Source organism: Hyperolius riggenbachi, chromosome 1, assembly GCF_040937935.1.
Source record: "Hyperolius riggenbachi isolate aHypRig1 chromosome 1, aHypRig1.pri, whole genome shotgun sequence".
Taxonomy (NCBI): domain Eukaryota; kingdom Metazoa; phylum Chordata; class Amphibia; order Anura; family Hyperoliidae; genus Hyperolius; species Hyperolius riggenbachi.
The window spans coordinates 479,607,516-479,622,849 of record NC_090646.1 but is presented as its reverse complement, the minus strand read 5'-3'; the positions used below and the strand labels follow the sequence as shown (position 1 = coordinate 479,622,849).

The following is a 15,334-nucleotide window of genomic DNA, read 5'->3' as shown; positions in this document are numbered from 1 at the left end:
CGGCTAGTTTCCATAGGTGTGTCCAGTAAGAAAGGGGGATGCCAATAGCGCAGTCATACTTTTGACAGCAATGAGAAGATCTCAATAACATACAAATAGTACTAACAACAGGCAGATATGTCAATCACAGTTTCCAAACAACTGCCCCAACCTACCACCCACTCCCCCATGCTTCCTTGTGCCTCTGTAAGGCCATTGCAACACCCCAACACCTTCTTGTGCCTTTGTGAGGTCATTGCAACTTCTCAATGCTTTCGTGCGCTTCTGTGAGGCCATTGCAACACCCTAAAGCTTCCTTGTGCCACTTTAAGGTCATTGAAACACCCCGATGCTTTTTTTGTGCTTCTGGGAGGCCATTGCAACACCCCAATGCTCCATTGGGCCTTTGTGAACCCATTATACCCCCAGTGCTTTCTTGCATTCTGTGTATGGCTATGCTGGGGCAGAAGGCATACCTTTCAAAGAAGCAGCTAGTTATTTTTACAATTAAATGAGATGAAAGATAAATTACTTATTCACAAATATTTGGGTATTTTCTGCAGGGCTGGCGTCAAAAAAGCGAATCTGTAACAAATGTACTTACTGGTTATATGGGTGGTCACCTACCCACCTGAATATACATCGACCTGTGTTTTGGATCAGAGGCTAGTACACACATCAGTGGACTCCTAGACAATGCATGCAAAGCCATGGCCCCACTCAAACACCTGGGCATATACTTACACTCAAAAGGCTGAGACATTGTGTGATATGGGGATGCCCCTAAATACCCACCTGATAATAAGCCAGCGCCAGTTGCCAAGCCAAGTAGTGTGCATGTGAACCACAGCATGGCCAGGCTGAGGTAGAGGAACACAGAGCTGAGGAGCGGTAGGTGGAGACTACTTTTCTTAGCAAAGGGGAGGGGGGGGGGGGGGGGTGGCCTTTTCAAACCTTCCAGGGACTCCCAAACTCCTTGGTAGTTGCAGTTTATCTCCATCCTTGCTCCAGTGCTGTGGTTTGGTCTATTCTCCACCCCTCTTCATGGCTGTTTGCAGCCCAAGCTAAACTGTTACCTCCCTTCAGCTCTTGAGTATGTCATCTGTTAGATCCTTGAGTGAAGCACCAAGGTAACAGGATCACAGGCACCTGCTGACTGCTATAACTACACTACTCTTCATATAGGGAGGGGTAACTGGGTGAACTAGGGGGGATCTATGGCATCTGTGCTTCTTAAGATATGGAGGGAGGCTTGTGTGTGTCTGGTTACTCATACTAGCTGTGCTTGTTATGGGGGGGCTGGGTAGGCTATACTGGCCACACATTTAGCCATGCTGGCAACACTTGCAGGGGATGGGGGTTTATGAGGAGAGTTATATTGTTAATGGGAAGAGGGGGGTGTTGTATTAGCCACATTTGCAGAGGGGAGTTATAACTGGTGACACATATTGGGGGAGGTGGAAAGGTGTAGCACCACTTGTTATGAGAAGGAAGGTGGGGGCTAGGGTGGCCATACTTGTTATAGAGGGCTATGACATCTCAGGGCACATGTGGAATAGGCTCTAGGCTCTGTGCACGGTGCAGGAGGGGGTGCATCACTCACACAACCTTCTTTCCCTGTGGGGGAAACCCAGAATAGGGATGGATAGGGGGCACTCTGTAGTGTTTCAGACTCCTGGGATAGAGGAGCTTGTCCCACACTGTCAATGAACGCCACACTGTCAATGAACGAGGAACAATCGTTAAGGGCAACGTAGACTAAGGGCTTGATTCACAAAGCGGTGCTAACTGTTAGCACGCCTGTGAAAACCCCCTTAGCACGTCTAAACAAGCTTTTCGCGCACTAATTTGCGCGCGAGCCGCATCGCGTGAAAAGTTATGCGCGCAAAACTTTACGCGGGCACTGCACAGAGCACAGGGCGCTCCGCGCGAAGTGTCCATTAAAGCCTATGGGACTTAGCGCGCGCAAAACTTTGCGCGCGGTACGTAGCGCGCGATCTGATTGAGAAAACCGGTGCTAACCTACTTAGCACCCTGGTTAGCGCGCCTAAAGACTTAAGACATGCTAAGTAGGTTAGCACCGCATAGTGAATCAAGCCCTAAGTGTCTGTATGGGGCTTAAATTATCTTTTAATGCCAGGACTAGCATCCAGGTATGCAAACAAACATTCTTTAGCTCTTGCTGAAGCCCACAGACGACAGTTGTTACTCTTTATAGGAGTCTAAAGGATTTCAGCATTTTCACAAAGGTTCCCATGAGAATCCACCATTAACTTACAAGATGCTTTCTATAGAGATAAAACAAGAAAAAAACATTTACTAACAAGACTTTATTGTGATGAATAAATACAATGTAAGTGGCAATGCTGTGTATAAATATATCTATGTACACCTTGATATGTCTAGCTGTACTGAGCAGCTCTACAGTACAGAAAACACAGTTCCCGTCTCTGGTAAGAACGGTGGGCCAGTCCCAGCTTGCTCACTTCTCTCTCATGCAGGCATTTATCTTACCTCCATGAACTGCATCACAGACTACATACAGTAGAGTTACTTGTGCAGCAATATGCTAGAGTTCTCATTGTACTGTTTTGGCAGGTCTTTCAATAACAGTATGTTCATCTTCTGCTTCACAGTCTCACAGTTTTGTGTATGAAATCATACAAGATACTATCAGCTGAGATGTCAAGACGTTGTCCATTGCATTATATGGCAGTGCTTGCAGAATGTCCTCATGTTCCCGAAGAGGGCATTCCAGAGTAAATTGGTCATTTCTCCAGGTCGGCAGCTTTCAAATACCTGTCCACATGTCCTCAGCTTTAGTCTTTTTATGGGCATTCTTTAAGTCTATTGGAAATAGCTAAGCGCTACAGAATTCCATTTGGGTTACTGAAGTTTTCTCCTGGGAATAATCTTGTGGACGATTTAGTGTTCTGGGCCTTGGAAACCATCTGAGTACATTACAGTTCTCTTTCCATGGCTTTTAATTCAGAACATTTCCTTGGGAACTGGAACGTGCCATATCAGTGATAACAAAGTAGGTGCAGAGTTGACCTTTACCCTTGACCTTGATGACTCCTCGCCGCTCACAAGTGTACCCCAGCTTCTGGAGAACTTTGCTGGTTTCTTCTGTGACCTGAATGAAGGGAGACAATATCAATAGAAGTCCAGAAACAGATCTGTATACATGGAATTCATCTTGTCTGTTCAAAATGTATTATACAAACTGTAAGGGCTAAGTCATAAATGACAAAGCACAACAGACTTGCAGACTTGTATTGAAAGTTACTGTCATCAGCAATCATGTCAGTCTTGAAAAATGCTGATAGTCTTCAGTCGCTGACATACTACTACTGACTTTTAGCAAAAGACTTGCATTTATAGCACATTTTTGCCAGTGACAAGTCAAAGTGACTACTTTCTGCAACAAAGTTCCCTGAGTGACATGGCTCTTAAAGCAAACCTACTTAACAAATACACTTACTAAAAACTACATTTACAGATGGCTACAGGGAGCAAGAATTAGATGTTATTTGTTTTCAGTTTTCTTTCTTGCATCCTGCAATTTTTTTAATTCAGTTCTTAAATCTAAATGCAAGTCTGTGCCCTGCTGTTGCTGTCCTCTGTATGTGAGAATGACTGTTGGCTCCCTGAAATGTGTGTCCTGCTTATTTTGACAGTGCTGGTTTGCAAATGAAATGGTCTGCTATGTGTAGTACGAGCCCTATGACAAACACTGAAACTACAACCCCCCATGTATAAACAGTATCCTTTCTCATGTACATTTGTTATCGATGTCTGTTTTTTTTTGACACAGGATATTTTATCAAATCTCTTTTTATTTCCTTTCTGTACTCTATTCCAACACTAATGTTCTCCCCTTTTGACACCTAGCACTAACCTCCCACTCTGGTCCTAACCTTCCCCTCTTGACTCTCCTATCGTAACACTATAACCCCCCTCTCTACTTTTAACACTTACCTTTACCCACACAATCACAGCTAATTAGTTTGAGCTCCGGATATGAATTAAAACCATACAGGGCCCCAGGAAGTCCAATTAATTTTTGCCCACTCCTTTCACCCCACAAGTTGGAAGATCTCAATCCAACAAGAAATGGGAGATTACAATTCAATACTGCCAGAAAGGCAGTTAAAGAAACACTGAAGCCTCCTTAAAATCACGTGTTTATTTTAAAAACCTCTTAAGTATGTTTGCCCTAACTAAAACGCTGCATCCCCGCAGCTGAAATCGAACTAAATCCCCCCCCCCCCCCCCCCCAACTCCCCTTGCAAAATCCATGACTTTCTTGCTCATGGATTTTGCTGCCCTGTGCACTTCCGTGAGAGGCAGAGCTTTCACAGCTGCAGCGCTGCATCTACACGCGTCTATCTCCGCCTCTCCCCCGCCCCTCTCAGTGAAGTAAGACTAAGAGGGGTGGGCGGAGGCGGAGATACGCGCTGATAGATGCGTGGAGAGGCAGAGCTGCAGCTGAAAGCTCTGCCTCTCACGGAAACGCTCCCCACAGTGTGCCCCGGGGAGTTTGGGGGGATTTAGTTAGATTTCAACCGCGGGGATGCAGCATTTTAGTTAGGGCAAACATACTTAGGAGGTTTTTAAAATAAAAACGGGATTGTAAGGAGACTTCAGAGTCTCTTTAACCCCCTTGGCGGTATGAAAAATACCGCCAGGGGGAAGCGCAGCAGTTTTTTTTAATTTTTTTTTTTTTATCATGTAGCGAGCCGAGGGCTCGCTACATGATAGCCGCTGCTCAGCGGCATCCCCCCGCCCGCTTCGATCGCCGTCGGCGATCACCGATCAGGAAATCCCGTTCAAAGAACGGGATTTCCTGGAGGGCTTCCCCCGTCGCCATGGCGACGGGGCGGGATGACGTCAGCGACGTCGGGACGTCATTGGGAGACCCGATCCACCCCTCGGCGCTGCCTGGCACTGATTGTCCAGGCAGCGCTCGGGGTCTGGGGGGGGGGGGGGGGGCGCGCGCCGCACCGGATAGCGGCGATCGGGCGCGCGGCGGCGGCGATCGGGGTGCTGGCGCAGCTAGCAAAGTGCTAGCTGCGTCCAGCAAAAAAAAAATTAAGTAAATCGGCCCAGCAGGGCCTGAGCGGCACCCTCCGGCGGCTTACCCCGTGTCACACACGGGGTTACCGCCAAGGAGGTTAAGCTTTTTTCTGCAGCCCACACTACTGTTGTAAGACAAACGTGTTGTCACTAGATACCAGAATTAAGCAGCTGGGCAATCTAAATACCAGAGTTTAAAATGTCCCTGGATACATAAATTGAGTAGCCATAGTCCCCTAGGCATGAGAATTAAGTAGCCATGTGCCTCAAAATTCAATTAGTCACATGCTTCCAGATTAAAACAAAAAATGATAAATTAAGTAGCCAAGAGCACCCAATATACATAAAATAGGTGGCTATGTTCCACAGATAACAGAATGAAGTAGCCATGTGTCCATATGTATCAGCATTAGGTAGCGAGATGTGTCCCTAGATAGTAGGTAGCCATAGCTGTCCACCAGTTAGCAGTAAGTAGTCCTAGTAAGTAGTCTAGGTGGATGCTGGCTGGGAGGTTGTTGGCTGGGGGCTGGGTGGGTGCTGGCTGTGGGCTTGGAGCAGGCTTGGGGCTGGGTGGGTGCTTTACGCCCTGTAACCGTGATTAAAATATTGGTTTCTTCCAGAAATTCACATATCTATAAATGTACAGAAACATTAAAATGACACTTCCCTTTAAGAAGAATTAATGTTTGAAGTGAACACAAGTTTTTTCACTTCAATTGACTATACTTTCTAGAGGAGAAAAATGCACAGTCAATCCCTGTTTAATTTGTTTGCTCTCATTAAACTCACACTTAGACACATGAATGCATACATGTGTTCCTGTAGCAGCTTTCCAACAATTAAAATATTGAGAAGAGTTGGCACAGCTTCTTGTCTCCTGTCTCTGTCTAGTAAATTGTATCCTCTAATAATGAAAATATGGAATCTGACAGTTTCTCCTAAGTCAGTCAACAAAAGTGCTGTTTAATAATTCACTCTGTTTTTGGGTATATTTATATAACAGCACTCTGCAAACTGAACACAGGTCAGGTTATTAATATTAAATTAGAGGAAAAATCGTAACTGAACATATTTGAATGCAGAAGCTATGAAAGCTGAATGCTCATGCCTAGAAGCTCAGCTCTGTCAATTGTACCCACTGTGGAAGGCAAACAGGTAAGGCCTGATTTACTGGGATTCTCTAGGGCTGGAGAACAGCCCAGAAACCTCAGTGATTCCACAAACACCACTTGGCTTTAATAAAAATGTATGCAGCACTACAGTCACTAGACTATGATGTCATTAACCTTCCAACAAACCTTACTATGGTCGGTTATGACTCAGGACAAGGTTACAAAAATCTGCAGCCAAATATTACACAGTTAATATAGCAAGGACCGGTATGCTGGATTAATGACATTTGCCAAAGCTGGGTAATGGTGGAGAATCTAAGCAGATCAGGCACAAAACAATAAAGACTGATAGCTGATGTGTTCTGAAGCTTACATTATGTAAAGGAAATGTGAGAGGGCTGCCTGTGGAAGCGGATAAATGCTAAAAAGTTTGGGGGAGGAAGTGCAGATCGCTTTCATCCCATACAAGAATGGTTAATCGTAGACCTATCGTGAAGGCATGCTGTTCACCAAAGGAATGGCAACATAATCTGCTGTCGGGGAAAATGCATACTGCAGGACTTCTCCACAGTGGAAAGCAGTGGACAACAGTGCAATGGAAATGTGTGATAGCGCCCATAGGAAAGAATGGTCACTTAGTTCATGACTGTTCTGTATCAGTTGTCTGAATTGAATGCCAAGGCAGTGAACTGACCTAGTAAGGCCTTGGGGTAATACTAGGAAGGGTATCTGTGCATGAAAGGATAGGACTGAAAGGAATCTTATACCAAATGTGTGTGAATTGTACTGAATCGATAAAATAACTATATGGTAACAGTCTAATCATAACAGGCAACTATCAGTAATCATGTTATATACGGTACAATACAGTGGTATTGGCAAATATAAGCATCCATAGATTTGTGTCCCTATCCTACCCTCACCCCCTTTCCCATTTCTTCAAGTTAACATTGTCCCTAAAAGGTTCCCCTATACTTCCTGTTGGCATCAGGAGTGTTGAAGCAATATGTTAGCAGAGGGTTGATTATGAAAAACCTGTTCCTGTAGAATTTGACTCAACAGCTTTTTGTGTGTGTCCCTCAGCCTGGGAACGAATGTTGCTGCAGGCTTGCTGAAGCGGCTGGTCTTTTCCTGCAGTATTCCAGAGATGTGTCATCTCTCTGGCTGAGATTTTTTTTTATCGGTGCAGCATCAAGATGAGAGCACCAGCTCTGTCTGAAGAAGCAGAATCAGTAGCATACCCCTCATGCAATTTTCACTTTAGATTCTACTTAAGATATAGAAGAATGCTAATGTGAACACGTATGAATTTTTTTTCTTCAAATTTTGATTATTTTTCAGACTGGGTTTTGATTGAAAAGATAAAGAGGAAAAAGGCTACCAGAATTGGACACACGCATATAACAATGGTAAGTATTTTGATCAATGGGTCAAGCAATAGACTGTATATTTTCTTGCCCAATCCCATCATTTGATTGATCTATGGTAGGATCCTGGAGTGAATGGTGTGTACCAGACCCTAGGGCAGATAAGCACTCCATCTGTATCAGCAGTTATGTTGCTGAACAAGGCTGCTAGAATTCTATGGAATCTGACACTGCAGTGGCCTCTGCTTTGTCCTCTTTCACTGCAGGCAGTACTGACACTGCAGGCAGCGCACACACTAGAGCAAATCGCATATGTTTTGCTGCATTTCATCAAACACCGCATACTACATTCGCAATGTTTTTCTATGCGCTCCTTGCGATTCAGCAATTTTTTGTATTTGTTTCCATTTTAGCTTTTGTGTTGCAGCTTTTTCCCGAACATTGCAAGGGTTTCAAAGGCTTTGTGTTTTGCTGCAATTTGTTAAATGCATGCAAACTTAATCAAGAAGTTAAAATATTGCACATGAAAATGTGAAAACAGTGAAAAGATATTTCAGCATAATGTTCGCATTTGGGCACATCCAGCCTCAGTCTGTTTGGGTGGTCAGATCTGCTGATATTTGCACGATTTCCCTCAATTAATATAAGGCTGAATGCTTAAAATAGTACTGCCTGATGTAAGCAAGGTATCTTGATCAGAGCCCTGTTCTTGCTGCTGCTGTGTTTAAAAAGCTGTGCTGCAGAGAGGACACCGGTACATATAGTTCTAGATTTTGACAGGTGGAGACCAGTAGCTTCAGTAAACCCGCAGTCATGACCGTTCCAAGGCTGTATGACGGGACAAAAACATAAAAACATGGATTAAACAATGCAGGAGGGGCAGTCTCACAGTCCCCCCTCTGCTGATGGACTGCTCCAAAGCTCCTGATGAAGAAGATAAAATGCACACACAGCTATCGAGTGCCATGGGAGAAAAGTGCTTTACAAGTGTGTTGTTATCAAAGCTTACATATGTTGTATTTTTGAAGCAGGTTTATTGAGGAGTTTCCTTTAATGGAGACTTTAGCATTAAGGATTTAAGCAGCATCTTTCAGTCTGGTGGTGTATGATGTGGTAAGGCTGTGCCCACCCACCTGTGGGAGTAATAAGTGTGCACTGCTTATATTGATGGTTGTTCTGTTAGTTAGTACCAGATCAGTGTTGTGAATCTGGGTTTTATCTGGCTGCCTCCATCAGGATTTACTTGCACACATTATTACCAACCGTCTACAAATGATGCACAGGTGATATAATCCGATGTAGGTATTGCTGTTGAGAGAAAGGGCACCTCCATATAACGACAAGAAGAAAGCCTCGCTACTACAAAAATGAAGTATTACCTGGATTTTACCAAGTATTCCAGTACTATCCATGCGACTCGCTACATTGACGGTGTTGCCCCAGATGTCATACTGTGGCTTCTGCGCTCCTATTACACCAGCTACTACAGGTCCATGATTAATACCTGGCAGGAGGTAAACAAGACAAATAAAAATCACTTCAATAAGGACTTACAGGCAAGAAGAATATGATAAATATAATGGGGCAGAGCCATCTCTCCTAGTGTTTCTATTAATCAAACCACAACGACCAATGGCTAAAATGACTTACCTACACGCAATTTGAAGTTGTTAAACGAGTGCTTATTAATCAGATCCAGTTTTCCAATGAGTGCAGTAGCAAACTCCACCATGATGCCAATGTGATTGTAATTCCGGTCTCCATCCTGGCAGATACAGAGGGAAAAGGCATGGAGGGATGAATACTGTTAGACTGATAATGTGGAAATAAACTGGAAGAGACCTTCACACACAGAAAATGCATAAACAGGACCATAAAAAGTGAGCCTGAAGTTCTAAGGATACCTGCGGGTTTTCTTGGCCAGACGTGGCATTTAATCCGGTTGCTGCCATGTACGCACTGCCAATGGTCTTTATTTTTTCAACACTGCTGAACTTTGGCTTAGAGAGTAGCTAAAAATACATAAAACAAGTACAGTTAAGTTAACGGAAACCCTTTAGTTAATTTCACTTTATGACTGGCAGCAACCAAAGTATGTGAGTTGAGTTTCTGATTTTAAAATCTCAGCACCAGCTATCATAGCAGCAGAAGAGGGAAGCAGCCCTGGCATTGTGTAGACAAGTGTAAACTGTTGGCAGAATTTGGAAGCAGGTGAGACTGCACGGCTTCCTGTTTTCAGGATGGGATTATAAAAGGACCACTATCGTGAAAAATTATAAAATGTAAACTACATGTGTACACATACATGTAAAGGTAGCCACACAAGATACAATAAAATGATCTGATTTTACAGCAATTCGATCAATATGATCGGATCTTAAATATGATTGCAATTCTTAAATTGAACAGATTTTTAAAACATTTTATATTTCTCGCAGATTAAAATGCACCATTCAAGAAAACCTAAAGTGAATGGAAAAAATCCAGTTTAAAGAGAACCCGAGGTGGGGTTCTAACAATGATATCTGCACACAGAGGCTGGGTCTGCTTATACTGCCCAGCCTCTGTTGCTAGCTCAATCCACCCTAAGTTCCCCCTGCGCTCTGCTATGCCCCTGAAATCACAGCCACGCTGTCGACACGCAGCGTGTCACAGCGGGCTGTGTTTACCTATGTACTGTCACTCTCGCCGCTCCCCTGCCTCCTGCATAGCTCCGGTCCCCGCCCGCGTCCCTTCCCTCCCCGCTGATTGGAGGAAAGGGACGCGGACGGGGACCGGAGCTATGCAGGAGGCGGGAGAGCGGCGAGAGTGACAGTACATAGGTAAACACAGCCCGCTGCGTGTCGTCAGCGCGGCTGTGATTTATGGGGGCATAGCAGAGCACAGGGGGAACTTAGAGGGGATTGAGCTAGCAACAGAGGCTGGGCAGTATAAGCAGACCCAGCCTCTGTGTGCAGATATCATTGTTAGAACCCCACCTCGGGTTCTCTTTAACTTATCTGGGGCTTCTACCGGCTCCGTGCAGCCGCCCTGTGCCTGCGACGTAACATACCAATCCTCCGGACCCCCGAATTGACACAGTTTAGTTTTTGGCGAGTCAGCCCACTGCAGCTGCGTAGCCCTGGCTGCGCGGGTCTGCGCAGGACGATCCCGGCGACGGCAGTGTGGTTGAGTATGCACGTGGCCGAGGACGCGAGCGGCCAGTGCCGTGCAGGGGCAGTGGCCATCAACTGGCTAAGTCGCAAAAAACGAAAATTGGATTTTTTTCATTCATTTTAGGTTTCCTTTAAGTACCTTTCTTCTAGGTTTATGTTGGTTTCAGTAGACAGTGTACTGTTATACCACTGACTTATTTCATACCATACCGTAAAATGTATGTTAAAGGGAATCTGAAGTGAAAATAAACTTATGATATAATGCATTGTATGTGTAGTACAGCTAAGAAATAGAACATTAGTAGCACAGATATGAATCTCATATTGTTTCTGGTACAGGAAGAGTTTAGAAACATTGCTTTTCTGAACTCTCCGACTAATTTAGTCAGAGATCAATGCTATGTTCTGAAGCACTTATACATCAAAGAAACAATGAAAGATGACTTCAGATAAGATTTTATTGCAGAGAAGTTCATAGGGCCATTAGCTCTGCTCTGTTTCATAGTTTAAAATACAGAGTGTACTTTGTAAACTGCAAACATTAGAGCATGATGCAATGTTATAACAAAAAAGCTATATACCGTACCTGAAAATAAAAATATGAGACTTTTCTTTTACTACTAATGTTTTATTAATTACCCGTACTACACATACAATTCATTATATCATAATTTTTTTTCGCTTCAGTGTCACTTTAATGACCATTCATACTGTACACTTGGTTTCTCAGTTGTTGCTTACTGCTTTAGATTAAACCTTCAACTATCGAAAACTTTCAACTTACAAAATACTTCTAAATTTATTTAGTAATCAAACTATTGAACCTACCTCATCAAAATCTGCTATGATCTCATTAAGCAGCCTCAGACACTCTAGACCTTCGTGGTTTTCATCACACTCAGTGTAAAATTCCTTGAAGTCAGGTATGGATGCAAACATTACACAGACACAGTCATATGACTGGTAATACAGGTCCTGCAAGAATAAGAGGTATGTACTAAGTAGAAGAACTATAAGCAGTGCACTTCAAGTTCATGCAAACATTATCCGATGTAAAAGTATGTATAATCCAGAGACCAAGACCTCCTGTGCTGATGTGAGAGGTTACCTCATTCCTAAGATTCTGTCCAATAAATTGCTGGGCCACATCGGCAGGGAGGACATTCTCTAGCAAGACTCGATTCAGATTCTCCATAGTCTCTATGCGCTCACGCTCCATCTTAAACTTCCTTTTCCACAAAAAGTCAAGCCGACAGTAAAATTCATTCTACAGACAAAAATCAAACATTTCTTACAGAAAAGAAATAAAATACTATATATTGTAAGTATGTCACTGTGTCAGACAGGTGTCCGGTGGGGCTATACATGATGCTGCCACGACACATTTGTAGCATAATTTCAGGCTTGGTTTAAAGAGTGGGGTATGGAGGCTGTAAACTATGGTAATTGTGTGGCTGTCCTGCTGATCATCTGCCTCTAGTACTTTAAATCACAGACCCATTGGCATTTTTCCCCATGTCAAGGATATAAAGCCTGGTACACACCTTCAATTTTCATTGGTTAATTACTGACCAATTTAACGACCTCCATTTAGTGTGAGAGTTTACCTGCACAATCTGCTCATAGTATTTAAAATCCATTGACCCTCATAATATATGGAGGTGGTAAAACTGGCCAATCAAAACTGAAGGAGTGTACCGGGCTTAAAACAGAAGTATTTCACACATCTAAGAAAGCTTTTTGTTTCCCCAAAGCTTCGCTCTGAAGTGAACCTGTTGTGAGAGATATGTGGAGTCTTCTGTTGCAGTCCATTAAGTAATGCTGACTTTCCAGGTTAAATACTTTGAGAAATACTGTCCTGGTACAAGATGTCCTGTTGGCATCACAGACCACATATTCTCCATGCTCCTTTTCTTCACTATGGGCTTCATTCACTAAAACAAATAGCATGCCTTATCACAGTTAACACACCTTATCAGAGTAGCATAGCAAGCGCTACAAACTTTTGCCCTTTATTTGTCAATGACAAGAGCTCCACTCGTCCTGCCCTGAGCCCCTGCGGGTCCAATCACTTTAAAGGACATTATCCCCGCACTTTGATTGGGCCAATAGACTGTCAAGTTTCCTGTCAAGTGACAGGCAGCCTATTGTTCCAATCAAAGTGTGGGGATAATGTCTTTTAAAGTGATTGGACCCACAGGGGCTCAGGGCTGGACGAGTGGAGTTTTCGCCATTGCCAATTAGCAGGCATACGTTTGTAGCACTCGCTATGCTACTCTAATAAGGCGTGTCAACTGTGATAAGTCATGTTAACTGCGATAAGTCGTGTTAACTGTGATAAGGCATGTTAACTCTGATAAGGCATGCTATTTTGTTTTAGTGAATCAAGCCCTTTGACTCTGAATGCATTACAGTCATTGAATCCACCTGATGTCCTGGCAGCTAGCACTTCTACAAAAGAAGGCAGGCTTAATTTCTGCTCATTTCCTTCCTTTCCTTTTTGTCTTGAATGGTGCGAGGAACAACAGAAAAGGGGTCATTTTGCATGGCCTACTTTGTCACTAATCTAATTTTAATACTAAATTTAATGAAAGTACGACATATGTTGACCTACAGTGGTGGTTAATGAAATGTGAAGAATTCTGCTTTGCATTCAAAATGTATGCAAATTGTATGCTGCTTGGCATTGGCCAGGTCAAATGCACTTCCTGCTGAATTTGATTGTCCTAATTCCAAGCTGCATACAATTTGCAAGAAATCTGCATACAAGGCAAAACTATTTGCATCTCATTAACCATTTCTGCTCTCCAGCTTTGAAAGCAACCATGACAAATGCGAGGCTCTGAACAGTTTCTTCCCTAACGAGCTCACCAACGACCTAAAAAGCTATTTCCATCCAAACGGCTACCAAAGCTTGTTACATATCTTGACATGGATATTCCAGCAACCATAAGGACATTTGCATCTCCATAGATGGGATAACCCTTTTTCACCTGGTTTGGCATGATAAACATTATCAAAATAAATCTTCTCTGCAGGGCCCTTTATCCTTTTTAAACTCTTTCCATTCTAAGGATGCATACACATATCCAAATTTGGCCAATTTTACCACTTTCATGTCACTTTGAACAGATTTTGAATACTATTAACAGATTGTGTGGGTAAGCGCTCCTACTACATGGAAGTGGTAACATTGAATGCATGCAAAGTCCCTCAGGGTTCTTCCACCAGATCATATCTTTGTTTATGACATTTATATAGAGGCACAGAACTCCTCGTCTTATTATAAAATATATAAAAAAACATTGCTAACAGCTCTTATAACAATGAGTGTAAGGCAACTCCAGATATCAGGCTATACTATTCACCTGCCTTGTCAATTAGAATAGTTGACATACAAATTTCAAACTACATATTAAAGTAGAATCAGATAAAATGTAAGCCACACCCACTCCATTTCTTGGTAATGGGTTCTAAATTATATGACATGGGATGGTCTCACTTATTTATTTGGAACACTCTACCCATGGCCATCTCTGGTGGTTCCCATTCTGAATAAGCCATATTTTCCTCTGGGCTCTCAGGAAAATTATTATCAGGACTGGAGGTGACTGGGAATTATAAAAACTTCCCGTTTCAATCAGTTAAGGAAACAACGCTCAAAGCATTTTTAGAATGCAAGTCTAGGAAACAGGAAGAGTAGAGCTTAAGACAACTCATGCCCTTTGTATCTGTGCAGCTGGACACTCTCACATAATTAAAGATCTGCGTAATAGCAAAGAATCTGTTAAAAAAGTGATTTCCCAAATGACTGTTCTGAGTACAATCTATTGCTATATTTCATACACTGTAGGGACTAGCTTTTGGTGACACCAAGAATGTGGCTCCGGCTACAGTATAGGTCCTACTTTATTAGAGCAGACCCTTACATTATGCTTTGGAAATTAGGTCACTACATTTGAAAAGGAGCTGTAACCAATAGGATTACTGTGATTCAGACACTTGACAATTTACTTGTACAAAATGCTATTCTTTCTGTGGCTTACTTTTTTTTTTGTAAAATGTGGTTACCTAAAATAATGACTCTTTAAAAACTTTATTTGGATAAAGTGTCTCTCCATTGGGGGGGGGGGGGGGGGGGGATTTCCAATGACTTCATGTTCTGAATGACAGAATTAGCTCAGCCACAAGATCAGCAATAAAACCCCCATTACATTACTGTCACACAATACCATAAATGTTAACTGTCTGTATCCTCACTGAGAACGTTTTCATTGACTTATATCACTGGAACAGGAAGTAGGTCGTAGAGTCCAGCTTCTGGTTTTCCCCAGTCTATCCTATTTATTTTTTTTTTAAGAAAGGAGGCTAACCTTCCCATTTAACCCAATGGTAATTCCCAGCCTGAGAGGTAGTTAAACACTGCTGAATACTTGTAATAGCATTTAACAAGCATTACAAATTGTATTACACATTCAATGTGACAGTCAGGGGAATTTCTATTTAGTCATACTGTGTGCTTGTTAATGCAAATCCCATTCACCAATGGAGAAGTAAATGAGCAGCGTCTGTTCCAGATCTGTCAGTTTTCAGCTTATGAAGCTCATTTATCAAAGTGTCTGTAGGAAGACCTGCCTCAGAT

At 42.9% G+C, this 15,334-nt stretch overlaps 1 protein-coding gene and 1 long non-coding RNA gene across 8 annotated transcripts in view; one reads left to right on the top strand and one right to left on the bottom strand.

Moving 5' to 3' along the window:
* LOC137521828 (uncharacterized) overlaps positions 1 to 15,334 on the top strand; it is a 39,802-nt gene that overhangs the window by 13,837 nt on the left and 10,631 nt on the right. For both annotated transcript variants that reach the window (XR_011022217.1, XR_011022218.1), the window contains exon 2: positions 7,512 to 7,579. This is a non-coding gene — a long non-coding RNA (uncharacterized lncRNA). The remainder of the gene's footprint in view (positions 1 to 7,511; positions 7,580 to 15,334) is intronic.
* Positions 2,295 to 15,334, bottom strand: part of ADCY4 (adenylate cyclase 4) — a 183,414-nt gene continuing 170,374 nt past the window's right edge. For all 6 annotated transcript variants that reach the window (XM_068241582.1, XM_068241574.1, XM_068241565.1 and 3 more), the window contains exons 21-26: positions 11,801 to 11,959; positions 11,521 to 11,667; positions 9,442 to 9,549; positions 9,188 to 9,302; positions 8,917 to 9,041; positions 2,295 to 3,115 (exon numbers count right to left, since the gene is read on the bottom strand). In XM_068241582.1, coding sequence (XP_068097683.1) covers positions 2,963 to 3,115; positions 8,917 to 9,041; positions 9,188 to 9,302; positions 9,442 to 9,549; positions 11,521 to 11,667; positions 11,801 to 11,959 — 807 coding nt within the window. In that variant the 3' untranslated portion in view covers positions 2,295 to 2,962. The remainder of the gene's footprint in view (positions 3,116 to 8,916; positions 9,042 to 9,187; positions 9,303 to 9,441; positions 9,550 to 11,520; positions 11,668 to 11,800; positions 11,960 to 15,334) is intronic.